The 26596-nt window shown below is 47.5% G+C and overlaps 2 protein-coding genes across 4 annotated transcripts; one reads left to right on the forward strand and one right to left on the reverse strand.

Moving 5' to 3' along the window:
* Positions 1–434: 434 nt before the first annotated feature.
* LOC135809502 (solute carrier family 35 member B1-like) lies at positions 435–7710 on the forward strand. Its single transcript, XM_065322862.1, has 9 exons — positions 435–657; positions 1429–1523; positions 2475–2602; positions 3150–3180; positions 3553–3656; positions 4019–4075; positions 4382–4505; positions 5073–5179; positions 7066–7710. The coding sequence occupies exons 1-9, from the start codon at positions 575–577 to the stop codon at positions 7291–7293; spliced, it is 957 nt and encodes a 318-aa protein (XP_065178934.1). The 5' UTR covers positions 435–574; the 3' UTR covers positions 7294–7710.
* On the reverse strand, positions 7672–26296 carry LOC135809500 (uncharacterized). Of its 3 annotated transcripts, none has more exons than XM_065322861.1 (19): positions 25605–26296; positions 23527–23705; positions 22633–22784; positions 21935–22082; positions 21029–21069; positions 20372–20448; positions 19568–19615; positions 18762–18797; positions 17383–17433; positions 16408–16790; positions 15961–16036; positions 14572–14730; positions 14125–14208; positions 12395–12445; positions 11528–11605; positions 10210–10305; positions 9418–9486; positions 8713–8796; positions 7672–8248 (listed from the first exon to the last, which is right to left on the reverse strand). In XM_065322861.1, exons 1-19 carry the CDS (start codon positions 25846–25848, stop codon positions 8196–8198), a joined length of 2109 nt encoding a protein of 702 aa, XP_065178933.1. In that variant the 5' UTR covers positions 25849–26296; the 3' UTR covers positions 7672–8195. The 3 variants fall into 3 exon arrangements, with proteins under 3 accessions (XP_065178933.1, XP_065178931.1, XP_065178932.1); XM_065322859.1 differs by having other exon boundaries at positions 20372–20451; positions 25605–26295; XM_065322860.1 differs by having other exon boundaries at positions 20372–20451; positions 21935–22079; positions 25605–26293.
* Positions 26297–26596: the final 300 nt, after the last annotated feature.

Consider the following 26596-nt stretch of genomic DNA (forward strand, 5'->3'; position numbering starts at 1 on the left):
CATTATCCTGGTAATGTTCGTATAAACTGTAACGGTGATTCTGAAGTCGGAAAGCTGCAGCCCCCCCCCCCCCCCCCCCCCGGCTCAGTGCAGGCGAGCTATTCAGAAGTCGTACCGCTATGTTACAGTATGTAGCCTGGTTGTAGAGGAGGATGTCCTGCCGCGACCTGCCCGTTTTGTTTTGAGCCAGGTTTTTACGATTCCCTGGATCTACAGTGAATCTTGTTTTGTGTCATGGAAACGGGAAATGGCGTCAGATTTTTCAGGAAAATCATGCAACCAGGCCAGTGCAGCGCCAGGCCAGTGCCACCGGCCGGTACGAGTACACCACCACTACACCCACGATACTCGATAGGGCCACATACCACACAGGAAAAAACACGGTGACCACACGCCACATGCATTCAAATCTTGAAAAAGTTGAAGGTTGACGTGGACTTCGCTTTTTCAATGGTTTGGTTTCATTTGGATGTCGTTGTGAGAGAAGTCGTGCCTGTAGTGGAGTTTCGCGTTCTATTTTCTCCCTGCCTTGGTTCCTTATATCATTTTAGCACCCAGTTTCTGCTGTGTAGCCATGAACGATATTTTGAAGCTGTGCGTGTGCTGTACGGGCGTCTTCGTCTGCTACCTTTTCTATGGTGTATACCAAGAACGAGTGTAAGACCCTGTTTCTGTATTGTTTTCATGTGACTCTTGCCGGAGTTTCGTACGCTGTGTAGGAAAGTGTGGTATCTGGTTAGAGAAGCAATTTTAGTTTTGCATGCATCTGGTTCACAAGTGCGTTGAAGTCTGTATACCTGTAGAACTGATGACCAATTTTTTGGAAAATACTTTCTGATGAAATTGCTGTGTATCATCATGATTACCGAACGAAAGGATCATACCAATAATGTTGACCCTTTTGTCTGCTATATTCTGTCACGTGATGGTTTACCTTCTATAGATAGTCTCTGTGAGTCCTATGCATTGCACTGCATGGCAACTACAGTCGTCTCCAAAAAAATCCGGCCAATGCCATGGCGTGGATACATGTACCAGATGTAATTGGCATGGTGCCTGTAGTGTAGCATGCATGCGTCAGTAGAGGGTGCACACTGGTCCACAGACTCGGTACCAGCACCATGCACGAGCACAGCGGTGAAAACAGTCCGCGCTGCTCTCTGCCTGCTGAGTCGAGCACAGCACAGAATGTGCAGAGTGCAGACCCTGCAGCAGCAGACCATGGTAGAGTACTAGCACTAGAAGTGGCAGTGCATGCGGCCACATACATCTACCGGTAGCTAGCACAGCATTGGCCGGATTTTTTGGCGACGACTGTGTACTAGTACACTACTAGTTGTCTCTACCTGTTGTAGATTCCGAATGTTGTTGTCCTGAGTGATAATGAATCTGATTTGGTTCTTCTACTCTCGTGTTTTGTGGACACAGAACGAAAGGGAAGTATGAAGACGGCGAGAAGTTCACATACACTGCCACACTGGTGTTTGTACAGTGTGTGACGAATTCGTTGTTTGCTGCTGGAGGTATGTCACAGGTCTATTGTGATCTACCCTTTGTCTTACTAGCAGTACTACTCGAAGTACTTACAAGTAGTATTAAGAGTACATGAACCAGAGTGTGCAACTCGGTATCGGCTTGGCAATAGGGAGAGCGGAATTCATTGTTTACGACGTAACGTTGTTTTTTTGATTTATCAGAGGCGCGGCCGCAACTACAGCCTATAGTGTTGCGCTACACCAATACAGTCATGTACGACGTGGGACATCAGTTTTACCGCATCTTTACGCTGTCCTGAACCCGTATTGTGAAGTTGCGCAATCTGGCTATGTACTCTTGCTAGTATTTTGAGGTAGGACAGTTTCATCTGCAGAGTTTTGTTCTTCCTGACTTTCACTTTTGGTAGACTGATTTCATTAATATTTTGGATAGTTCAATTTTTTTTTAATGCTGACTGACACATAGCTGTGTTTATACTCATGGATACTAGATATCATACACCAGGTTGTGTACTACATGCACATGCGCCGGTATAGTGCAAGACAGTTCCGTGTTGTGACAGAGCCAGCATGGCATTTCTAAGTGACTGGGCCTTAGGCAGTGACGAGCTGTACACGCTGGGCTGCTGACAATGTGACGGAGTAGTGACGAGCTGTACACGCTGGGCTGCTGACAATGTGACGGAGTAGTGACGAGCTGTACACGCTGGGCTGCTGACAATGTGACGGAGTAGTGGTGAGCTGTACACGCTGGGCTGCTGACAATGTGACGGAGTAGTGGTGAGCTGTACACGCTGGGCTGCTGACAATGTGACGGAGTAGTGACGAGCTGTACACGCTGGGCTGCTGACAATGTGACTGAGTAGTGGTCGATAGTGGTGGTAGCTATACGGATGGCTGTACGGATGGGCTTTTTACTATTATCGATGCTGATCTTCATTGTTCTATGCCTTTCTTTTGTTGTTGCCGTGTTTGTAGCATTAGCCCTTAACAAGAAGCCCACTAAGAATGTACCCTGGTATCTTTTCGCCATGGCTGCGTTCACTTACGTGGCCGCCATGATGTGCAGCAATATGTCTCTAAGATTCGTCTCTTACCCTACTCAGGTATGAGAGGCTATGCCTTGCGGACCGCGAGTCTCTTATCCCCGCAATGCGATACATCTCCGATCACTTACACACTGTTTTGCCATGATAGGAATGGATGCCACTCTCCAAAAGAGCAAGCTTCCAAGCACACATGCTCCTACAACAAAATTTAATAGGGTTGAATCAATATACTTGGAATAGGGATAGTGTTGCCATCTGCAGTGGTGCAAAGACCCAGTATGCACTTGTGACACTACGAAATAGAGACCGCTAGAATCTGTGCTGCACTCGAGCCTGAAAATCACCCAGGTGCCAACACAATTCCCGGGTGTCCTGGAGTCACACTCTTGCACTGTCATGATATGTGATGTAAAATTTGGCTATAGTATCACCCACGTCGAGTGCCATTGTGGATGACTGCGTACGGATAGGCAAGTGTATTTGTCCTGTATTGGAGATATGCGGCGTCCATGTAAAGTAACCATGAGCTCCACTTTGTGTTACAATGGCATGTAACATTGCACTCTCCTGAAATGTTCATTTCTGTGTGTGTCTTCTTGTGTAGGTGCTGGTCAAGTCTTGCAAGCCTGTTGCAGGTAAAGTTTGTTCAAGCTGTCTATGTTTAGAATAGCAATGCAGTGTGTTCGGCTAGGTAGCTTTTCAATTCTGCAAGTCAATGTGGGGTTGTAGATGGGGTGTAGTCCCTTTGTGTGGAAGATGTGGTCATACCTTCTTGTGCGCGTATGCTTGTCTTGTCCGACCAAGTTAGTACTGTTACGCACACACACACGATTGGTCCGACTTCGGTACTGGAGACTGGGTAATGTTTGTGTCACATGCATGCTTGCGATTTATGCCAGGGGTGCCACATCGCAAACCCCGGAAGCTTTTTTGATTTTTGTTGCAAACATTCCACTTACAGTATTTTTTAATATGCGATATGTCTATTTGTGTTTCTGTGCGTGCAGTTCTTCTCCTGGGTATTCTCATTGCTGGAAAGCGCTACCCTCTCTTCAGATACCTGTGCGTGGCCCTCATTGTCAGCGGGGCTGCCATCTTCCTCTATCCCAAGGTACTGGCTGTTTAGTCTGCTGCAGGAACTACACTGGAATGACGATATTCACAGCATTGCTATTTTCTATTCTCTGATGTACTGTGTAGCGTGGTTTAACTGGGTTTCCAAGTTCACCCCTACTCGTAGTGTGGTGAAAGACATGCTTGAAGTATGCCGGCGCTTGGATGTCTTGCCAATGCTGTGATTCAGAGAGTCACGGCTGCTAAACTGAAAGGCCTTCCTTCTCCTTGTCGCACTTGAGTGATTGTAGTGGGGATGCGTTACATGAGTGTAATCAGACTAGACCATTTGTGCATTGCGATGGTGTTGTAATTGTGTATACTAATGGCTACTGCCCTACTCATCATCTTCTTCTGCAGGACAAGCCGTCGGCCGCCAAGGTTGAAGGAAATGAGTTGATGGGTAACATGTTGCTTGTAAGTACTATAAATTAAGTATAATAACTGCATGCTGTGTGGTGAACATTCTTGCTGCAATGGGTCTGCACTGGTGTGCTAGAATTTGACTACTGGTGTACACAATACTGTAGACAGCAAGCTGTCTCGGCCATAAAGGCCTCATCTTTTTACGGTTACGCTGTGTTTGCACATTGTCATAGTTTTGTTTTTATACAAACGGCGAGGAGACAAAATTTTGATAACCGCAATCAATAAAATGAGCTGAACCTACATTTGTGTACTTTATTCATGCAATGTAATTTTATGTCTCTTGTTTTTTTGCAGGCTGCTTCGCTCCTTTTCGATGGTCTGACTGGTGCGCTTCAAGAGAAAACTAATGCTTTTGGCGTCAGTTCTCACACGCTCATGCTGAATCTCAATATGTACTCCCTCATCTATTTAGGTTCTGGTATGTGCTGTCATTGCTTTGTTGTTTTGCCTATTGGCTGTTTAGATCTCTCTCTCTGTCTCTCTCTCTCTCTCTCTCTCTCTCTCTCTCTCTCTCTCTCTCTCTCTCTGTCTCTCTCTGTACTTCTACCTCGGTAGCTCGACTTTCTACACATGTTCAGGTTATAACTTATAATGCTCTAAATTGGCAGCTCAAATATCCAGATTCGATTGGCTTGAAGGGGAAACTTCAAGTTCTTCCCGTGGCTCCGCAGTCTGTCATTCTGGTGGAGTCTCGTCTCCTTTCCCAGCACTGCAGCATATAGTACCCTGTTCCAGCCACTTTGCAACAGTTGGGTGTTTGGCCATGTTCAAATTTGAGTATGGAAACATGATAGAGCAGCTGTATTACACACACACACACACACACACACACACACACACACACACACACACACACACACACACACACACACACACACACACACACACACCGAGCACACACACACACACACACACCGAGCACACACACACACGCACACCGAGCACATGATCATAGCCAAGCCACTGTGTGGTGTCTTTCCTGCAGGCATGGTCTATTTGGGAGAGGTGCCCAAGTTCATGGCTTTCGTTTCGCGTAACCCGGCCGTCATTAAGGACGTCCTGGCATTCTGTGTACTGAGCTCATTGGGCCAGGTAAGATATTGACTCAGTGTTGACACATGTGAATGTCTGGCATTCTGGGCATGCGCACGAGTACATTGGGTCGTGCTCTCCCTCCAAAGTACTGGCAACGGTGTTTAAAAAAATCCTGCACGTGATGATGTATCATACACAGTATGGTGCCCCATGTAGGGTGTCCCATGTGTACCGTAAAGTCTTGTATAAAAGCCGCACTTGAATAGAAGCCGCCCTCGAATAGAAGCCGCAATTTTGGGCCCATCAAATCACACATAAGCCTGGTTTTAGTGTTGACATACATAGAAATACCTGTCTTGTATAGAAGCCTGTCTCATATAGAAGCCTGCAAAATTTCACCAAGAAAGTCATAGAAGCCGTGGCTTTTATACAAGACTTTACGGTGTGTTGCCACCAGCTTCAGTCTTGCGAAGCACAAGACTCGCAGGAGATCTATGTTCACCTTTAGGCCACCCTTTGTTAATTTAATTCATTGTTTAACGTCCTTTTTTTCGCGAAAAGGTACGCGGGAGGCGAAAAAAAAAAAAGCCCATTCCAAAAAACTGGAAACCCCAATCAAACATTTTGACCAGTAAAGCATGTGATATATACAATATTTCTGGGTCTAACGGCACTTGCAGGCATAGAACAACACTCTTTGATGGTACATTGGAGCACATGCCTGATGATTCCAACAAAACCGGTACATAGCATGGAGTTAGCATGTCATGAATTCATTACATCTGGATTTTTACTAGGACACACACCGTACGATATTTAAAAGCCAACAAAAAAAGAAAAAGAACACAAGACAAAGGCATGCCCGGGAGGCAAGATTATAAGTTTAAAGGGGAAGTTAAGGCAAAAATTAAAATTTCACCAGTTGTAGTCTTCGGGGTGCTGAGTCGAATGGTCGTGGTCTGAGGAAGCTGAGACGCTCCCTTCCTACTTGAATCCCAATCGAACTCGCGCACTTCCACCGAAACTGGGTGACTGCGCCCTACTAGATGGGGATTTGTATGCAAAATGTCACTAAAAGCGCCATTTCGTTCTTATAAAAGCATGGATGACCGCGATTGGCCCATATGTTGTAGTCTTTTGGACGCTGAGTCGATTGGTTTTGGTCCGAAAAGGCTGCGATGCAGCGTTCCTCCTTTATTCCCAATCGAACATGGTTGAACAAGCGGTCACGTGCTCCTGCGTACACCAGTCACCTGGTCACCGTGCCTGCAGGGTACAACTTACTAGCCTGTTTGACCTTTTTTGGGTGCAGTCCTGTCACTCGAGTTGAACTCGAGTTGAACCTTGGTGTGAAAGTTGTCGCCTGCTGGCGTGGTGACCAGGTGATTTGGGCACCCAGGAGCACGTGACCGCTTGTTCAACCATGTTCGATTGGGAATAAAGGAGGAACGCTGCATCGCAGCCTTTTCGGACCAAAACCAGTCGACTCAGCGTCCAAAAGAGTACAACATATGGGCCAATCGCGGTCATCCGTGCTTTTATAAGAACGAAATGGCGCTTTTAGTGACATTTTGCATACAAATCCCCATCTAGTAGGGCGCAGTCACCCAGTTTCGGTGGAAGTGCGCGAGTTCGATTGGGATTCAAGTAGGAAGGGAGCGTCTCAGCTTCCTCGGACCACGACCATTCGACTCAGCACCCCGAAGACTACAACTGGTGAAATTTTAATTTTTGCCTTAACTTCCCCTTTAAGGTCATGATCGGCACACTGTGAAACTACACAATCATGTATTTACAACTTCGCATATTATTGGTACTACTACTTTCTTGTTTTTTTTTCCGGTCGGAGGCAAAAAGGTACGCGGGCGCGGACGTTAAACAACGAAAAAAGAAAGGTTGGCCTTAACATTCTTTCTTTTCTTTTCGTTTTCTCCGCTTGTCAGAATTTCATCTTCATGACCGTCACAACGTTTGGCTCCCTGGTGTGTTCCCTGGTGACGACGACACGTAAGTTCTTCACGATCGTGTTCAGTGTGATTCTGTTTGGCAATCGCTTGGTATCACACCAATGGTTTGGCGTAGCGCTTGTCTTCTCTGGCCTGTTCATCGAAGGCATGGCAAAGCGCAATGGCTCCGGCAAGCCGGCAGCGGCCGAAAAGAAGACGTCATAACCCTCGAGAATCTCTAGCCCTTTAACAATGTCATTTTCATCAATGGCGACTGACTGTGCAGCAGGCTAACTAAAGTTAGATGGTGGGCTTCCTGTGCGGAAAATTGCCTGGGAGAAACTTCAATCCACATAGGCCAAACACGGCAAACCGTGTGTCCTATGTCTGCTGCTATCCTGCTGCTTCCATTGCTCATAGGCCTTCAAATTTTATCAGACTTTTAGCATCTACTTTCTTATTCGTGTAATTTATTGCTGCCTGGTTTGAGCTAAGCTGAGTGGCTTATTCAAAGTAGGATGACTCATAGTCATAGCTATTCGTTTCTCATATGCTAACCCTCACACACACCCAGCTCCCCATCCCCGTGCCATCTCGACTTGATCCTCTGCCGGCATATATTTATTTCATTTGTTGCTGCAATTACTTTCAGGTGACATAATTATTATTTAATTGACAGTACAAGAGATGAAACCATATTACACAATGTAAGATCTTGTGTTGCAAGATGGCCTGAAAAGTTGCCTTTGTGTTGTGTCTAGACTCTAGAAGCAACAAAAGCAATGTGTATCTATGTTCCTTCTGCTCAAGTCAGAGGTCGGGGACTCTATAGATAGATACTTATGTACAATGATGTTTGCTGGAACTCAAGTTGGAAGGATGGTCTCTTCTTGGGTATTAAAATGTACACAGGGTGTGTGTGGCACGCCTTAGAGGTCCAAGCACCTCTTTCATTTGGCTACCATTTCGATGAAAGCTGATTGGAAAGTGGTCCATCATCAAAGAACTGCTGCACTGTGTCTCGTTTGACAGCCCAGTAGTGTCGCGCAGCTAGCAACTTTTAGTTGCTGCTGTCTGTCGTAGACTCTTTGACTGTTTCCCGATGCGAGGGTGCTCTGAGGGCCGCGCTATGCAGCCATATCATAGATTGCCTCCTGACTGCGTGCTTTGCGTCCTCGGTCTATGAACACAAACACAACAGCAACGCAAAGCAGCAGAGATACACGTACATGCATATCAGTGCCGATGGCTGTAATAATACGATCTCCGGCCTTCGCTCCACATCACACGTGTGTGAGTCCCCCACTTGCGCAGCAGCAGATTTGGATTGTTCCCATATTCATTAGTTAGCGAGGGAGTTCATCAAAGAGAGAAAAGTCTGAACAACAACTTGACCGTCATCACCAGTACTGTTCTCATATGGCTGGAATTTCACCTGCACATCCTGATACTTATTACATACACTACTAGCATACCTAGTACCACTATTGATCAGTGTGTTTGTTGTGAGTTGCATTGGCACACTCACACATACACATATGCTCTCTCTCTTTCTCTCTCTCTCTCTCTCTCTCTCTCTCTCTCTCTCTCTCTCTCTCTCTCTCTTGCTCTCTCTCCAACTACCTGTACATGTACGTTACTTACCATCTGCATCGCCAGAACTTTGCCGGTGCCCGCGGTGGTGTGGGTGCGCATGCTGCTGTTGTAACACTTCATCCAGTCCCATCTCTGTTGTACGCGGAAACGAGAAACAGTGCACCATGGACATGGTCAGGGAGAGCGTAATAACAATCTGTGTCCACGCTCATTGTACTATGGTGTATCCCACCTGTCTTTGGCATAGACAGAAATGAGCAGGCTACAATGACCTGTGTATAGTCCCTACTCAGTTAGCAAACACGAGCAGGCTGAAGAATACAACATGTATCGCGTTTGCCCGGGTATAGTTGAACACGGCTATGTTTAAGCCCAACACGTCTGTGGTACACTCTACACCGTACTGCGGACATAATGAAGTATCAAGTGTTCCTTCATCTTGGGTGTTGCGGATCACAAGATACACTCCACTCCGCACACGAAATGTACTACACTTTATTTCTCTACCTTTAATGGATGATCCAGATCTTTGGAAGAAAACGACCCCACAATGATAATACGCATTATACTCCTGAACAGGCACTGCTGTATGAGCTCGTGTATGCATGCTTGAACAATGTGATTGCATCAATGTTCACCGTCTTTTCCTCCTCTGCTTTCTCCACCGGTCTGAAGCAATGCTGTAAGGCCGTGTACACATCACGTGATGAATACACATGAATATACAGTGATGAATGCACATGAAGTACATACGTTTCCCGAGTGCCTGGGTAGACTTGCTCTTCGGCATTCGCGGAGGTGCCAAGTTTGACGGATCGCCGCCTGCGTGACAGAACGATAGCAAAAGCATGCCAGCCAATATTAGAGAGGTTCTGGAGTACAATTTTCCGTGCCAAAATCCGTAGAGGCGCTACAGATTTTCATACGTCGTTTTCATTTCCAGTAGTGAGCGTTTCCGGAGTACGAAAATTAAGTGTTTGCCGTCATTGCCCAGGCTACGATGTTTCTCATTATCAAAATGGTGCGCGAAAATTCCTTCTGCACTCGCTGACGCATAATCTCCTTACGAAACATGGTCCGTATGAAAGCCAGTCCAAAGCCAGTCCAAACAATAATAAGAGGATGAAAAAAGTGGTTTTACTCCGAGTTTCAAGCACTAATAAGCGATCATCAGAAAATAGTAATGTGTAAATCTGGATACTGGTCTATATACCCACAAAGCAAACAGTGTACATGACAGCAGTCGTGAAAGATTGCATCATGGCGTAAAATTAAAAGACGCGAATAAAAGCCAGTCCACACGAACTCTCCATGCCGACAAATTGTATGAAGCACGCCTTGAAAAATCTGTAGCGCCTGTACGGATTTTTGTACGGGAAATACCAGTACCCCGGAACCTCTCTGCTATCTCGCCTCGACGACTTTCAGTGCTTACTAGTATGCCAGCATGTATTTGGGATCTCTACCACAGCGACGCCATCTAGGCTAAACAGCTGCTGCAACCTGTACATTGTATCACAAAGGCTGTAGATATTGAAGACGTACCTGGCTTTAGCTTGCGCGGCGGTACGTTGGGAGAGCTCTTGGCTGAGTGGCTATCCGGCTGGAAACGGGCACCTGCCATGTGCATTCGTTTGTTACCTGTCAAGGAGATCACGTTAATTGCACAACATAATACAAGTATTCATTTATTGTCATATTCATAATTATGCATTCCTCAAGTATTCCGAAAAGTACGGAATAAATATAATTATAATGGTAGCGACTTCGACAATAATTTCACGGGAAAGTGTTCTGACGCCGATTCACTCTGCCATCTGGTGTTAACGAGTGTTTGTTCCGCTGGAAACGGAGCATGCCTGTAAATTTGTATCCCTGGTGATGTGGAGAGCACTACATAAGTGGTGCTCTTCAGGCACAGTCTTCTTCAGCCTACCCAACCTCAACTGATGGGGGGTGAATTCCCCGAAACACTGTGTATTGAGCAGGGAGTGGTGCTTTCTTGCAGCCTGCCAGGCGTGCCGAGTCGAAGGTTCGAGGTACTTCTCGTGTGCTCTGGACGGCATTCGTGAGCCAGCCAAGTGTCAAGTCAAGTCGGCGGAAAAGCGCGAGCTCCAGTGTGGGGAGCAAACGCATGCAAACCATTATGTGACTTTTCTCGCGAGCTGAAGTAGCTGTTGCGATTGAAAGGTCATAGAGGTTGTATACCGGGCATCTTGCTTACTGTAAACCAAGGAGTAGTTGTTTTACTACTCCCTGCTGTAAACCAGGAAGCGTTTGCTCCGCTTTAGTTTGCGATTTGCGAATACAGACCAACTTGCACCTGGAAATGTTTGCGAGTAGAGTAAATTTCATGTTTTTTTGGGGTTTTTTACTTTTTACTACACTCCCTACAGTTCCACTACATGTATTTGCATCGCCTGATTTATGCAATGTCACACCCATCACGAAAATCGCGAAAGTTTCCAGATCTCAAAGGTTTCTCAGTTTCCAGCACGTTAAAACAACTTTTCTACACATGCTGACAGCAAGTTGATCACCAGCTCAGTGCTCCTGGTTGTATAATTATGTGCAAACGTCACAGCAGGATGTATCAAACTTGGCACGTGACAGCAAACACCTGCACTGAATAGGTGTGCTGTTGTTGTCAGTGTGTTGTAGTCACAGACTTGCAGCAGTGAAATACAACTAGATCATGGACCAGTAGTGTAGTTGATGCGGTACATGTAACTGTTATTACCAGCATTGTGTTCGGCACCAGGGTACATGTATATATGGCATGATAAAATACGTATAAAGTTGGTATTGCTTCTACTCAATGTTCATCAAGACACAGATGATCGGATATGGACTTCTCCCTTACCTTCATCGAGAATGCTGGGTGAGGATACCCGTCTATGCGCGGCAGTGTGCGGGGTAAGCAGTGGTCCATGTGATGGATCTGCAACGTGTGCAGCACATACAACTACAGTAAAACCTGTGACTAACGACCACCCCTCCCTTGGGGCCAGAGAAAGCGGTCTTTAGTGGCAGGTGGTCCTTAGTGAAAGGTTTGCACCGCACAACTATATACGAATGTGAGCCCGTCCGTGCCTGGCGAAGTGGCCTGTAGTACTTCGAAGTACCAGGCTGGTCGCTAGTCACAGTGGTCTTTAGATACAGGTTTAACTGTAGATTCATACATGTATGTTCATATGTGGGGTGGGGGGGTATGCTAAGAGTCTGCACAGATCCATGGGGGTGTTGGACCAGAAGCATTTGTCCAGTGTGAAGACAAAACGTAAACCCCGCTGAACGTGCTCATCCTCAGAACAGTACACAGGAAGACAGCATCAGGGTACCGGAAATCAATCGGCAGCTAACAGCTACATGTATGCGGCTGGGTTCAAGATGATCACATACATTCTTGCACACTGACCCTACTGGACTTGTACTTGTGCTGAAATCCCTATTCTATCACTTAGCAGAACTAAACAGCACACTGTTCATATACTATGTATTCTACATTGTAGTCAGTAACATTTTAATCATACGGTGCATGCATGTACTTCACACACACACACACACACACACACACACACACACACACACACACACACACGCACATGCACACACACACCCGCACACACACACACACACACACACACACACACACACACACACACACACACACACACACACACACACACACACACACACACACACACACACACACACACACATACTGTACCTCCTCCTAGCCCAGAGAATGCGTACGATACTGGTAGATCGGGTGCCGCAGCTGCAACAATGTATCAGCAAGTATAAAAGGTCAGACAAGCAGCTCGTTGTCCTGTATCATAATTATCATAGCATACCAGTTGGGAATTGAAGAATTTCTTTTATACGAGGTGAATTGCTATTTCTGGACATTGTACATTTCTGGACATTTCGAGTAAAATAATTTTTCGTCGCGTGTAGAGTCAAGTCAGTCAGGTTGATGAAGTTTTTTCTTGCCGTAGTTGACAGCTGGGTTGTTGTAGTTTCTCCTCGTGTCGATGCCTTGTTGATAGCCTTTGCTTGTGAGGCATTTCGACGAGTTTTGTGGTACTATGTCGCATGAGAATTTTGAGTAAAATAAAAAGTAATGGACGAATCGTTGGCTTCCCCATGTGCACTCCACTTCAGACGCTGTATAGTCTTTGACCTGTTGGCTGGAAGTGTGAAGAGGCCAACTGCAGTCCACCAATAGAAAAAATAACAAAAATGGTGCAGTATAGGATGCCTTTTGACGCTATTTTACTTTCATGTCCAGAAATTAGGGGTGAAACGAGTATCTATTTTGACCAATCGATCACTCGTTCATAATATTCGATCGAGTATCCGATTATTTCGAGTATTTTATCAAAATTCAAAAGCACTAGATTTGCGAGTTCTCGACCAATTCGGAAGAAATTATCTGCGAACATAGAACAAAAGTCGCCAATGTCTTGTACAGAGTGTAAAGTAACGATTTTCATCAGTACTTTTATATCTCAGAACGTTACTTGCCGTGGTGATCGCATCGTCCAAGTCTTAAAATACTGACTCAAACCCATGCATAACGCATGCATACCAGTGGACCGGCGGTACAACAAAAGTTTTTGAAAAATACAATGCCAATACTAAAAAAAAAAAAAAAAAAAAAAAACGATCGAGTGCAAAATTTCGAATACTCGCTCGTTTGAAATTTTCGAACGAATACTCGAATATTCGAACTAATCGTTTCACCCCTACCAGAAATCCATACACTGAAATTTAGGCCAAAAAATTGGCCTGTCGAAAACGTCCTGCTATAAAGTCTCTGGGATCACAGCATGAGCAATTGTCACATATTTGGAAAGATGAAGGATTAGGCCATACAATAGATACAAAAAGATATGAAAAATGTGAAACACACAGCCTGTGGGGCTCTATTTTATTTTCATGTCCAGAAATTGCTATTCACCTCGTAGAGTTCTGCTCAATGAAATCTGATCTTGTGACTCAAGTTTGCGCGCTGCACCAGTAAACATCCAAGTGCTCGCAGGTGTAGGGCTGCACAGCACACGGCATGGTATTGACTCTCTCGATCGGATATCATTGAGTAGCACAGTACTGCCGCAGTGGCAAGTATGGCAAGCTGTGTGTAACACCATGTAGGTGTGAAAACAAGGGGCGTCGGAAGGTATTTTAGTGTGGTACGGTCAGCCATCTGAAGTACAATTTACTCGTGGGAGAGTGGTGGCTGAGCCGAAAATTTCAGAAATTTAGATCCCAGATCAGTGTATTTTATTGATTCACGGGGGTATCTGGGGCAAAAAGTGGTACGGTCAACTTGCCGTAGTGACCGTACCGTGTCCGATGCCCCTGCAATGTCTGGTGCATATCCGTGGCCCGAACCACACATTTAACCATTCCGTCACCTGTGTGTGTGTCGTGCACTCCAGACCAAGAACTTACATGCTCTACGTGGACCCATAGGTGACCCGGGCGGTGTCAGGTGGTCATACTCATCCTGATCTTGTCTTGGCGGGCTCAAGCTCTCTGTAATAGATAACAAAGAAAGGCGTCTATTGAATTGCTATGGCCGCTGGGAGTCCCGCTATTGTGCTCCCGAGGGCAAGTCTCGCTGGGTTTGCAGATCAACACACACACACGCACGCAAAAATTGCTGTTCAATATGCCGGGCACAAGTGTAGACTGTGATCTAGTGCCGTTGTCCGGGCACATGGTGGCTTAGAGAGTACTGCAAGGTTATGTCTGCATTCACAATCAACATCAACTCAAGGCCAGCACCACTTTGGTTGGTATGAACTCAATTCACTTTGGCATGACTTTACACTTTTATGATGCCATCTTAGGTCACCTCCTTGTCAATGTTGTTGTGAATGTTGGCGTGGCACTCACTCTGTGGCTTGGGCGGCTTTGACGGCTTGTGTGGCGACTGTTGCGGAGGAGCATGATGTCGTAGCTTGGGCGATGGGACCGGTGACGGTGCGAGGTGATCGTATGCATCTCGGCTGTTGCCTATTGGTGCATTAGATCGCGCCGTGGGCGACGGGATGTCTAGTCAACACAAACACATGCACGCATACCCGCACATTCACACAATCACATGCACCCGTACACATGGTGCATGCACATGTACATGCATACACACACATACACACATGCGCATATGCACACAAACATACGTACATGCGGACACAAACGTTCAGGCAACATTAGGAGAGAACATACTAGTAGTTTGTATACATAACGCATATGGCCGATTGGTTTGCATGCCTGCCTGCAAATCATGAGGTCCCGAGTTCGAGACCCGCGCTAGTAGCAGGGAATGTGACTTGTATGTGTGGTGAACTGCGCTGACACCCACAGTCAACTGGGTACTCACAGCTAGCTCGGCGTGAGGATAACAATGATGCAGTTTATTGGGTTATGGGCCGCTACACGCCTGGTCGGTTGAGAGACTCACCTCCTCTCCCCTGATTCACTCATGAGGTCTGCATTCGCCGCTAAGGTGTACGGACAGGCATAGTGGTGGCCTGCGGATGCGAAGGCTACAGTCCATTCAGAAAAAGATGGACTTCTAGCTTTTGGCCATAAATGGGTCAAGCGTTGATTTTTTTAGAATTTTTTCTGCAATCCCCTATGGAATCCTCTTACAATTATGTTTCTGAAGTCTATTTCTCCAAAAAGCAAGCCATAGCAAGAATAAGATTTCGGCCAGGTTTTGCCCCAAGAGCACTGAATTGGGAAAATCCAGCCCGTTTGACCCTGCCTGCAACAGTGCATTGTACGGTTCGAACCCCAGTTCAGGTACCCTTTTTTTCAAATTTCAAATTTCACAGCACTGCACTGTGTACGATAAAATCTTGAAAAATCGCCTAATACGGGAGCTCGCCAGAGCCAGGGCCCATCTTTTTGTGAATAGACTGTAGTTTGCGTGTTTCTGAACATTCAAGCGATGCTGACGCTGATCCCGCTAATATTAGTATTACATACCGGCATGTCTACTGTGGTTTAACTGGTAGTAGAACTTAGTACCGTGTATCGACATTAATTCCAGAAACTCCTATATCTATACTGTCCGTCAAGACGTTGTGGAAAAGGCATACATGCCTGCGACCGGACAGCCTGAACTGCACAACACTGGGAAGTTCAGGGAACACGTTTCGGCTTTGCTCATGAGCCATCAGATTCAACCCGGTACAGCCGTACCAAGGTTGGGAGATTCAGGGTTCTAGCACTTTCAACGTCAATCTCGTTGGTGCGTATCCTGCATAAACGTCATACCTATTGATGCTGCTACATTGACTCCCAACTTCTTCTTCATATCCAGTGAGCTAACACGTTTCAGATGGGGTTTGATCTGTACAGAAGCAGAGCAACAAGCACAAAACGAGCCAGGGTCTGAAAACTCATTACAAATCCTGCCCTACAAGTGCTGTAAGTTCGATACATGGACGAGTAGTGCAAGTCTTCTGGTGTTCGACGAGCACGTGTTTCAGATGAGAACCTTTTCCCCAAAAGGAAGGCCACGTTTGTTGATGAACATAATTATCTCGACAAGTCAAGATCCCAACCTCCTCATGGCAACCACAGTCTCGTCTTTTCGGGCACAGGTCTTTGTTCATGCGCTCAAGGCCGGAGATGCCCGCTAGCACTTCGTGTAGTTATCCAGTTCAAGATCATGTTGTGAACATAATTATTCAGAAGGGAATATCATGCTGTTCAACCTACTTGATTTGGTGATGCAGGCGGCTTTTGGCCCAGGAACGCCGGCACTTCTTCGTACGCCCGTCGGTTACTAGTACCCAGAGGCACAGCGCTGGCGTGCCGCACCTGCTTGTAGCCATCCAGGTCCAGCGGGTCATCGGGAATTTCACAGTACTCGTCACTGTCGTGGTCTGCAGCATCCTGTGCTTTCTGCCTGGTGGGTCCCCGGTGTCTGACCGATGGCTGGTGCACCACATGGTCGTATGTACCGCTGGAACGCTTGCCAGCCGAGGATGACTCCATCAGGAGCAGGTCATCCATGCTCGAACTCTGTGGCAGGTTCTGATACGGATTTGCTGCTGCGGCTGCCGGTGACATTGCCTCGCCAGAATCTTCAAACCCACAGCCTGCGATGGTGCAGAAGTCGGAGAGCAGCAGCGATATTCAATGGCAACACGAAATCAACAGTGATCTTTTTGTTGAAGATTCTGAATGTCCCTTCACACAGCCCAGAGTCATTGTAACACATGGGTTCAGTGATGACAACACTGGTCAACTCTGACTTTTTAAAATGCTACACAGCAATTTCACGTCAATGGGAAACAGTAGTTCAACGTTTTGGTCATTGTTCAAGGTTGAAATGCATCGTGATCATAATGATTGTGCTGCTGAAATACAAGTATAAGTACATGTATAGCCGAAAGCTACAGGGTTGCAATCAGGGCTCGGTGGTACAGTCAGACCTCACTTATCCCGTCCTCTTTTATCCTCGCCATCTGGAAGAAAATCGTTGGTTACTGATTTACAGCATATGTCATGCATACACACAGTATGACTGTGTGTTCGATTATCCGGTTTCCTCGACGTCTGAGGTCTGACTGTACATCGCCGGTTCCTTGTACCTTCCCACTATGATATCACTCAAACACGGAAACAATGCAAATTAAGAGCTACTCTATTCCATGCATGTGACTTGCTCAGTGAGAGGAGACCTCTTACCATCTCCAAAGTGCCGAGGCTGTAGTGCTTCGATTTCAAATCCATTTTGTTCTGAACGAAACAGCAGAGTGGTAAACCAGCAGGAACATCAACAGTTACTATGGCATCTGCTCAGGGCACCACATCTAACCAACCCACAGACAAAATTATTCGGAATGTCACAAATGCACGGCACCTTGCCCTGCCCGGCATGCAGTGCAGCCATGAGTTCGCCAGCATGTACATCAGAGAGTACTGCCAAAGTGAAATCCAGCATGTGGACTCTCTGTTGCACACTATGGCGAGCACACAGCAAGAACAGGACTGTCCGCTGCAGCTCTGAGTTTCGCGTTCATCAGGCAACATCGCCTGATGATCATGTGTGACAGATGCGCTTTAAAGGGGAAGTTAAGGCAAAAATTAAAATTTCACCAGTTGTAGTCTTCGGGGTGCTGAGTCGAATGGTCGTGGTCCGAGGAAGCTGAGACGCTCCCTTCCTACTTGAATCCCAATCGAACTCGCGCACTTCCACCGAAACTGGGTGACTGCGCCCTACTAGATGGGGATTTGTATGCAAAATGTCACTAAAAGCGCCATTTCGTTCTTATAAAAGCACGGATGACCGCGATTGGCCCATATGTTGTAGTCTTTTGGACGCTGAGTCGACTGGTTTTGGTCCGAAAAGGCTGCGATGCAGCGTTCCTCCTTTATTCCCAATCGAACATGGTTGAACAAGCGGTCACGTGCTCCTGCGTACGCCAGTCACCTGGTCACCGTGCCTGCAGGGTACAACTTACTAGCCTGTTTGACCTTTTTTGGGTGCAGTCCTGTCACTCGAGTTGAACCCGAGTTGAACCTTGGTGTGAAAGTTGTCACCTGCTGGCGTGGTGACCAGGTGATTTGGGCACCCAGGACCACGTGACCGCTTCTTCAACCATGTTCGATTGGGAATAAAGGAGGAACGCTGCATCGCAGCCTTTTCGGACCAAAACCAGTCGACTCAGCGTTCCAAAGACTACAACATATGGGCCAATCGCGGTCATCCGTGCTTTTATAAGAACGAAATGGCGCTTTTAGTGACATTTTGCATACAAATCCCCATCTAGTAGGGCGCAGTCACCCAGTTTCGGTGGAAGTGCGCGAGTTCGATTGGGATTCAAGTAGGAAGGGAGCGTCTCAGCTTCCTCGGACCAAGACCATTCGACTCAGCACCCCGAAGACTACAACTGGTGAAATTTTAATTTTTGCCTTAACTTCCCCTTTAAGTTAAAAACTCGGAATGACAATGGTTTCTTCTCTCCCCTTGCTGTCTCAAGGCATAGGGTACTGTTCAGGCAGTGGAGCACTCCATGGCAATCTTATAGTGAACCTGCATGCAAGAGGCCTGCTGAGCCACTTACCTATCGTTAATGTCTTCTCGTTTGATCCAACTGTGCCTGTTGGCATGTAAGAACACAGCACCAGAAAACAAAACTGATGGGACAAAAAGCGACTTTGGGTCAGCTAACTTGAGGTGATCACTACTTGTAAAGAGGAACAACTGCAAGATAGTGGAGTTACATTGCAAGGTGTTGGTAGGGACAAGACTATTGGGTGCTGAGAGCTTTTGATAGTGCGTACGAGAATAATAAGAATTTTCCCGAACTCAGAAAGAATCGCGTGTTGCTCCCTATTGGGAGTTTGCCTTCTCATTCCTGCTGACACGACTTGACGCCTGACCGACTCACAACTGCCATCAAGAGCAGATGAGAGGTGCCGCATCCAAGCTTTCACTCGGCAAACCTGCAAGAAAGCACCACTCCGGCTCTATGCACAAGCCGCTGCTGTTCCCAGAGCAGAGAAGGCTGAGGTTGCAACTAGCTGGTTTGGGGGCACAGCATTGAAAACGACCAACGCAATGATCCATGCCACGTGTTCTGCACCTCCATGGGCGACACTGACTGTTGTGTTGGAACGGAGTGCCTCTGTCACGTCTGTGTCCCGACGGTCACAATGATGTTTGGGCTGCTTGATATCCTATAATTAAATTGTAGTGCTCCTGCCTGCACAAAATTCATCAGCCAACTCAAGCTCAACTGATGAGGTGTGAACGACTGTGCATGGACTCTTGAGCAGCTCCAGAAGGTATCATGGAAGCACCACTGCCACTATTTCGCTCACTTGCATAGGAAACTATACTGAATAGTTTCGGAGTGTCTCTACTCACCTAGTTTTGGTGCACGACCTAATGGTGGCTCTTCATCCTCATAGATATCTGCAAGTTGGCAGAGCACGGAGGCCACAAGATGATCATGGTAGAAATGTATCAGTTCAGTTAGCTCAACATTGTTGGTGGGCGGCATTTAACTCTCAAAATTGATGAAATCAAAGGAACTGCATTGGAGTCAAGTTTTTTCAAAGTTTTAAATTCTCACATTGGCACAGTCCCTTTCCAAAATTCTGTTGTGAAAATGCACTACCCTGAAAAGAACCTACAGTTAGCCTTTTGACGTGGGCTCGAGAATGTATACAGCCACTCGTGCCAAGCGCAACGATAAACATGAAATTCTGATGACGACAGCATCAAGTCACGGTATACCGGGACAGCCACAGCGTGCATCACATGTTGGATTTAGTGTGGAACTACTGAAAACTGCTGTGCTCTTTCACCAGCTGACTATGACATGTTTGTACCCACACAGGGAATGGGTGTGTCCACCCAACTACTTTCTACAAGTAAGTTGTGCTTGGTGAAATTCAACCCAATGTGCACATTTGCACGGCGCCCTGGATTGGCACGGCCCTTGACACACTCAGGGAAGTGGTGTGAACACTGCTGGCTGTACACATGTATGAACAGTGAAGTAATCGGACTGGCTGGTGCAGGGCACCAGCGTTGTACTTTGGCTCGGATTTCACGTAATGTGACTGCAGTCTGCCAGCTGTGTAGGCAGTATCAAGTGACTTACACCAAGGCACTGCAGGCAGCATTGATATGATGCAGCGGCATTTCATGGAACATGTTCCTTACCTGAGCTTTTCTTGGGTACTGGGGGTGGCTCATTTTCAATCAATATCCCCGGTGCGGATTGCCTTTGATGAAGAAGCCTGCTGTACAGGAAACGGAAGAGGGAGAGCAATTAATTGACGCCATGTACACCTGTCTGGGATCGGCACAGTCACTGGTGATCCTGCCCTGCCTGTCGTCTTGGCTTGAAACCTCTACTTGCCGAGTAGCTTTGATGGGTTGGCTTTTAGAACTTTACTCGGCCTCATTCTGTGGGGAGGGGGGGGGGGGGAACAGAGCTATGCCATCTGAGTATCAACTGACGTGCAGAGTTGTACAGTTTGGATGCAACTGGTAACACCTTCAGGGCGATGTAGGGGCAATAGCACTATATCTGCCAACCAGGAGGGCCACGCCTTGCGTAATTCAACGACTCTTGCCAGTGTCGTCCAAGTGTCCAAGTGTCCAAGTGTCCAAGTGTCCAAGTGCGTGGTACAGTGTGTTTCACCAGTATAGGGTCATGCTTTAAGCAGTCTAAAGGCCATTCCTATTACCTTATTAGTGCACTGTGTGTCTGTGGGTTTGCGTATGCATATGTGTGTGTGGGGGGGGGGGGGGGGGCGTGTGTGTGTGCATGCACATACACTTTCGTATGCATCCGCATTCCGCACTCGTACTCACTTTTTTGGAGGCTTGGGATTGACGACTGTATACACCTCGTTCTGGGTACAGATCACATCACATAAAGACATGGCAAGAAAGAGTCACTAGCATATCCACTGGCATGACCGTCGGAATGCCTGTAGAGCAACCCTATGCCTATGGCCATGTTCCCCATTAGCAGCACATCTCCATGTTTCCTTTTGATATTCTCCAGTGGATACAGTGCAGTACTTGGGATATGGTGGCTAGTGGCTACTCTGGACTAGACAGCGATTCTAGATTTCTTGCTCAGCTCCTCAGTGGCTCAGTTCCAGAATACGTGCTTCGAAGTACCAGTTACGCACTCACTGGGCCTTTTCATTGAACCCTCAACCGGGGAACAGGTGTGTAGGTATGACCACAGCTGCACAGTGATGCAATGGTAAAAAATCTAGTCATATCGCCTAGCACATGGGCACACAGGAGCAGCATGAACTCATGCTGGGACCGTTGAAGGGCAGAGGAATTGTCGGGTTCGCCTGCCACTGAGGCCGTCCTAGCTGGATACACTACTAACACCAGTCGTTTCTACTTTATGGATCGGGATGGGTGGTGTGGATCGGGATGGGTGGTGAAGGCACATCCCATAGGGGTGGGGTGGGTCTGATCAAATACTCTAATTTCAGAAATTTTCGGTGCTCAATATTTTCGGTATGAGGGCAAACGGCCAGGTTAGGTAAACGGAAATTTTAGGTACAGAGAAGCAGTTCCCTATTGGATTGTGTGTGTTAGTGTTTGTTCGGTGTATTGAAATTTTAGGTGTGAAACAGACGCACCGAAAGTACCGAAAATAAAAGTACACCGAAAATTTGTGAAACTACAGCAGTCCTTGCACTGGTCTTGTGATAACTAGAGATCCCACTGAGAAGCGAGTGAAGAACATACTTTGCCAGCCGCAGCGGGGGTGACGACGGCGGCACCGGTGGACTGAGAATTGCCTTTCGGTGGCATAGGCAGTGTGTCCAGGTTTGGCTGTCGGCCGGTGGATTGCTGGACGTGGTGCATGTCCCCCACACTGTGAGGTCTTGGCCTGCTGGTGCATGGTGGTGCACAGAGCAAACTTCTCATGTTAGTTGTCAGAAAGTACCGGCACACTTGTCGAGTACACACACACAGAAAGTACCGGCACACTTGCCGAGTACACACACACACACACATACACACACACACACACACACACACACACACACACACACACACACACACACACAGAAAGTCCCGGCACACTTGCCGAGTACACAAATGCACGTGCATGTACGGTATAATTATGTGTACGTCACAATGCGATCACTGCGCTGTACTTGTACGCATACGTCATAGTCTGAATGCGACGGAGATGCTCCAAGGCCACTCAGAAGAGAGCCTACCGAAAACAACAGTTTTGACTGTGACAAGAATGGAGGTGTTCATTCGAGGGGAATTCCCCACAGCATATCCATGTTAAGTTCAAGCAGTGCAGTGGCAGTATGATACGCCTGGCAAATGGCTCAGCATGTCTAACGTTATCTTTGCTACCAGATAAGCTTCAAGATGATTCTCAGGCCAGCGGGGGAGTAGTGTGAGTCCCCAAGGAAAATACGTACCGCTCAGTTCTCTCGGTGTGGGTATCTTTCTGTGGCGGTGAGCTACCTGAAGATGACAAGCCTGCATGTGTTGCTGTAGAGGACATCATTGCTGGTCCAGGATCGCTGTTGTAAATTTTGGACTGACGTAAGTAATCTCGATACTCCCGTGCCTATCAATACAGATGCAGTGCAGCACAGTGCAAGATCAGTGCTAGTCTTCCCAGCACTTTGTTACTCTCACCTCTCTCTCTCCCTTTCGCTCTCTCTCTCTCTCTCTCTCTCTCTGTCTCTGTCTCTGTCTCTGTCTCTGTCTCTGTCTCTGCCTCTGTCCCTGTCCCTGTCTCTGTCCCTGTCTGTCTCTGTCTCTGTCTCTGTCTATGTCTCTCTCTGTCTCTCTCTCTTTCTCTCTCTCTCTCTCTCTCTCTCTCTCTCTCTCTCTCTCTCTCTCTCTCTCTCTCTCTCTCTCTCTCTCTCTCTCTCTGCCTCTCTGTCTGTCTGTCTGTCTGTCTCTCTGTCTCCCTCTCTCCCTCTCTCCCTCTCTCCCTCCCTCCCCTCCCTCCCTCCTCCCTCCCTCCCTCCCTCCCTCCCTCCCTCCCTCCCTCCCTCCCTCCCTCCCTCCCTCCCTCCCTCCTCCTCCCTCCCTCCCCTCCCTCCCTCCCTCCCTCCCTCCCTCCCTCCCTCCCTCCCCTCCCTCCCTCCCTCCCTCCCTCCCTCCCTCCCTCCCTCCCTCCCTCCCTCCCTCCCTCCCTCCCTCCCTCCCTCCCTCCCTCTCTCTCTCTCTCTCTCTCTCTCTCTCTCTCTCTCTCTCTCTCTCTCTCTCTCTCTCTCTCTCTCTCTCTCTCTCTCTCTCTCTCTCTCTCTCTCTCTCTCTCTCTCTCTCTCTCTCTCTCTGCCTCTCTCTCTCTCTCTCACCTTGAAATCATCTGCCGTGACGGCATGCAGCATTTCCACCCAGGCATTACGATCGGCTGCTGAGTCGGCACTCAGGTAATACTCCCGGTGGTCGGTGATTACGCTGAAGACAAACTTGTGCCCCTTGACCGTGCGATCCGACTTTCTGACCGCTGTGCACTCACTAAGGTCTATAATACCTGTTACAGCGGACAGCGGCGGCATGGACCATTAGACACAGCGGCATGGACCATTAGACACACGCAAACAGGAAACAACAACACAAGACCAAACTTTCAATGTCACTGTGACACTCACGCATGCACCGGCGCAGCAGAAATAGTCAGCAGGACGATCCGAACAGCTTTTAAAAGTGTGCCTAACATTTTCGGATCGTCCTGCTGCTTGCTCTGTTACATTGGTGCATGCGCGAATGTGACTCACTCATGGAAAAAATGTATACATGCCTCAAACTTCTTCCAAACAAGACGGAACAATCTGCTTATTCAACATTCTGTCAAGCGTGCCATCCTTACACTCGTGCTGTAAACCCGGAGGAGCGACCAAGTGACTCAGGGACAAACCAGAGGGCAGAATGGGTACAACGCGTGATCCGAGATGAGGGCAAGTCAACACGTAGTTAGTCCTGGTCTTACTAAAACACAGGACCACCGGAAGCAGTTCTTGATTGGTCTGGTAGTATCATACTTTGTGTGTGATATGGCGGGTACACATACCCTCCACAGTAGTGATATGGCGGGTAGTACACATACCCTCCACAGTGGGAAACACGTGTTGGTGGCCGAAAGAGTTGGTCCGGTAATAACCCGACCAACCGGACCGGTTCCGGTGGGCCTGAAACAAGTTGTCTGATTTGTCTTTCAGCACAACTTAGCTCAGTGGGCTGCGCCCAAACATTGTAGTAAATCTCCTGAGAAGTACACTACACGTTCTACTCAATCTCCGCACAGTTAGTATCTGTTCCACTATTGCTATGTCCCAACAGCAGAGCTCAGAGTAACTGGTGGGACTGATCACAACTAAAGGCTAGTGACTGACAAATGATACATGGTTTAAATGGCTCAAAGCATCAAACTGTCAGAGTCCTCTAACAGCGAGAAGCACAGCACGCTTTGCTTGCACAAGGTCAGAGAGTTTTGATGCGAACCAGAAAGAGTGTGCAACCAAAATGGGGCGAGATGGCCTAAATGCTAACGCTATAAAGTGCGTCACTGCGACTAAACGCGCAATGTATGGCACATTACAACCTTTCTCTGGCACGAGGAGGTAGAAAGCATCTCTCTCACACCTCCCCCACTGGTGCATGTAAGTAAAATTTTAATGGCATGTGCTGTCATTTTCATTATTCATAGTGTGGAGGTTTTCTTTAGAATGAGAAGTACATGTACATGTACCTACAAAACAATGGAGAGGATGACTGTAATGAGTGCAAAGGCCGGGATCAATGTAACACTAGTCACTAGTCCAGCTCGCTGCCGGTCTTGACGCCCTCATCAACTCGCATGTCCTAAGCATTTACAGTGTGAAGCACTACCGTAGTGACGCACATAAAGGCACATGCGCTTACGAGTGAGTTTTTGCGTTTTTGCTATTTTTTTGCGGGTCCTTTTGTCTCACACATAGGCGCATGCACTTCAGTTGCTAGTGTACCAGTGCCTTGCATAATTATGCACATAGTGCAATACCGCAATGCACATTGAACTATGTGAACATGGTGTTTTTGTGGTGTCTGTGTGTCGCGGGATGGATTGCATTTAGGTTCACTTATAAGCCCATGCGCTTATTTGTGAGGGTGTGCTTATGCCCGGGTATAGGCACATGTGCTTATAAGTTATATGCGCGTCACTACGGTAAGTGCAGTGTAGCCTTCGTACACTGACTCGGAGAGACCTGCGTGTCCTTTCATCATTGCCAGAAGTAAAATGCCCAGTGACTTTCATAGAAAAGTGTTGGCTCCGCAGCTGTAGAACCACGAATTTCGCTAGCAAAGGGTCCCCGGTTTCGGGCTCCTTTCAACATTTCCCTACCCGACCTTTCCATTGTAGTATGCCTATCTACCCAAATAAATCAGGCCTTACCTTTCGGATCAATCATACCGTTGGCCGCTTCTTCGTTCTCGTAGTACTCGAGTCGTACAGAGCGTGGTGCCATCGGGTAAACGATGGCCGAGTCGCACAGCATGAACCATCGCCGTCGCCACTGCCGGAAGGTGAATCCATCGCTGCCCGGTGGTGCTTTGGTCAGATAACTGCACTTGAGTAGATCACGCCTCGTACCCGACTCAGAGGACCGGGAGGCCAGTCCCGGAACGACACTGGCCATCCGCCAGCGGCTCTAGCAAACCAGCGACCAGCACTTTCCGAGGCAGAAATTCACGGCGTGTCCAGAGCTAGAGAGACTGCGATCGAGCAACGCACGGTGTAGGCCAAAGACCGATGGAAGGGTGAAGCTGTAATCGCTCCAGAGCGGGGAAAAGTGGTGGTAAGGTTTGCGGGACACGTTCAGCTCGGCTGGGATAGGACAGCACAGCTTCGAGCCATATGACGAGGCGCTCACAATCGAGTAGGTAAGACTAATGAAAGCATGATGATTGATGCAGATGATGGTCTCTGGGTCTGGCAATGAAGCCAAGGTCTTCTTGACAACTACAACAAATCTGTCCAGACTTGATCTGCAGACACGATCGCACAAGGCACATGATGCAGACGACAGGACCGACCACCAAGCAGGGACTTCAATAGTCGACCCAGCGCTTGCGAACACCAAACATGTGCATGGAGATTTGCAATGCAGTCCACGAACCAGACAAAAACGAACAGGTCACTGTCACTGGCTGCAGACTGTGTACATAATTGGTGTAAGAAGTAGTAGATCTACTAAGTTAGTACTCGTAAGTAGTAGATCTACTATCGCTCTGTGGTTGGTCAGCCCGCGGACTTGGAGGCGCAGCGGAACTGGGCCGGGTCATGCTCATACAAATGACATCATGAATACAAAAGCATAATACAATCAATAGTCCTCTCGCATCGTCTACCATGGGCTGGTTGTAGATCTACCGAGTCTGGGGCGT

This window comes from Sycon ciliatum, chromosome 2 (genome assembly GCF_964019385.1).
Source record: "Sycon ciliatum chromosome 2, ocSycCili1.1, whole genome shotgun sequence".
Taxonomy (NCBI): domain Eukaryota; kingdom Metazoa; phylum Porifera; class Calcarea; order Leucosolenida; family Sycettidae; genus Sycon; species Sycon ciliatum.

Excerpts from the sequence above, each read along its gene's own strand:
- LOC135809502 (XM_065322862.1), top strand. The coding sequence starts at position 575 with ATGAACGATATTTTGAAGCTGTGCGTGTGCTGTACGGGCGTCTTCGTC. Across the intron at positions 3,657-4,018 it reads CCATCTTCCTCTATCCCAAG|GACAAGCCGTCGGCCGCCAA; the intron begins GTACTGGCTGTT and ends CTTCTTCTGCAG. Across the intron at positions 5,180-7,065 it reads TACTGAGCTCATTGGGCCAG|AATTTCATCTTCATGACCGT; the intron begins GTAAGATATTGA and ends TCCGCTTGTCAG.
- LOC135809500 (XM_065322859.1), bottom strand. The coding sequence starts at position 25,848 with ATGGCCAGTGTCGTTCCGGGACTGGCCTCCCGGTCCTCTGAGTCGGGT. Across the intron at positions 22,785-23,526 it reads TCACGGCAGATGATTTCAAG|GCACGGGAGTATCGAGATTA; the intron begins GTGAGAGAGAGA and ends CTGTATTGATAG. Across the intron at positions 22,083-22,632 it reads CACACCGAGAGAACTGAGCG|CAGGCCAAGACCTCACAGTG; the intron begins GTACGTATTTTC and ends ACCATGCACCAG.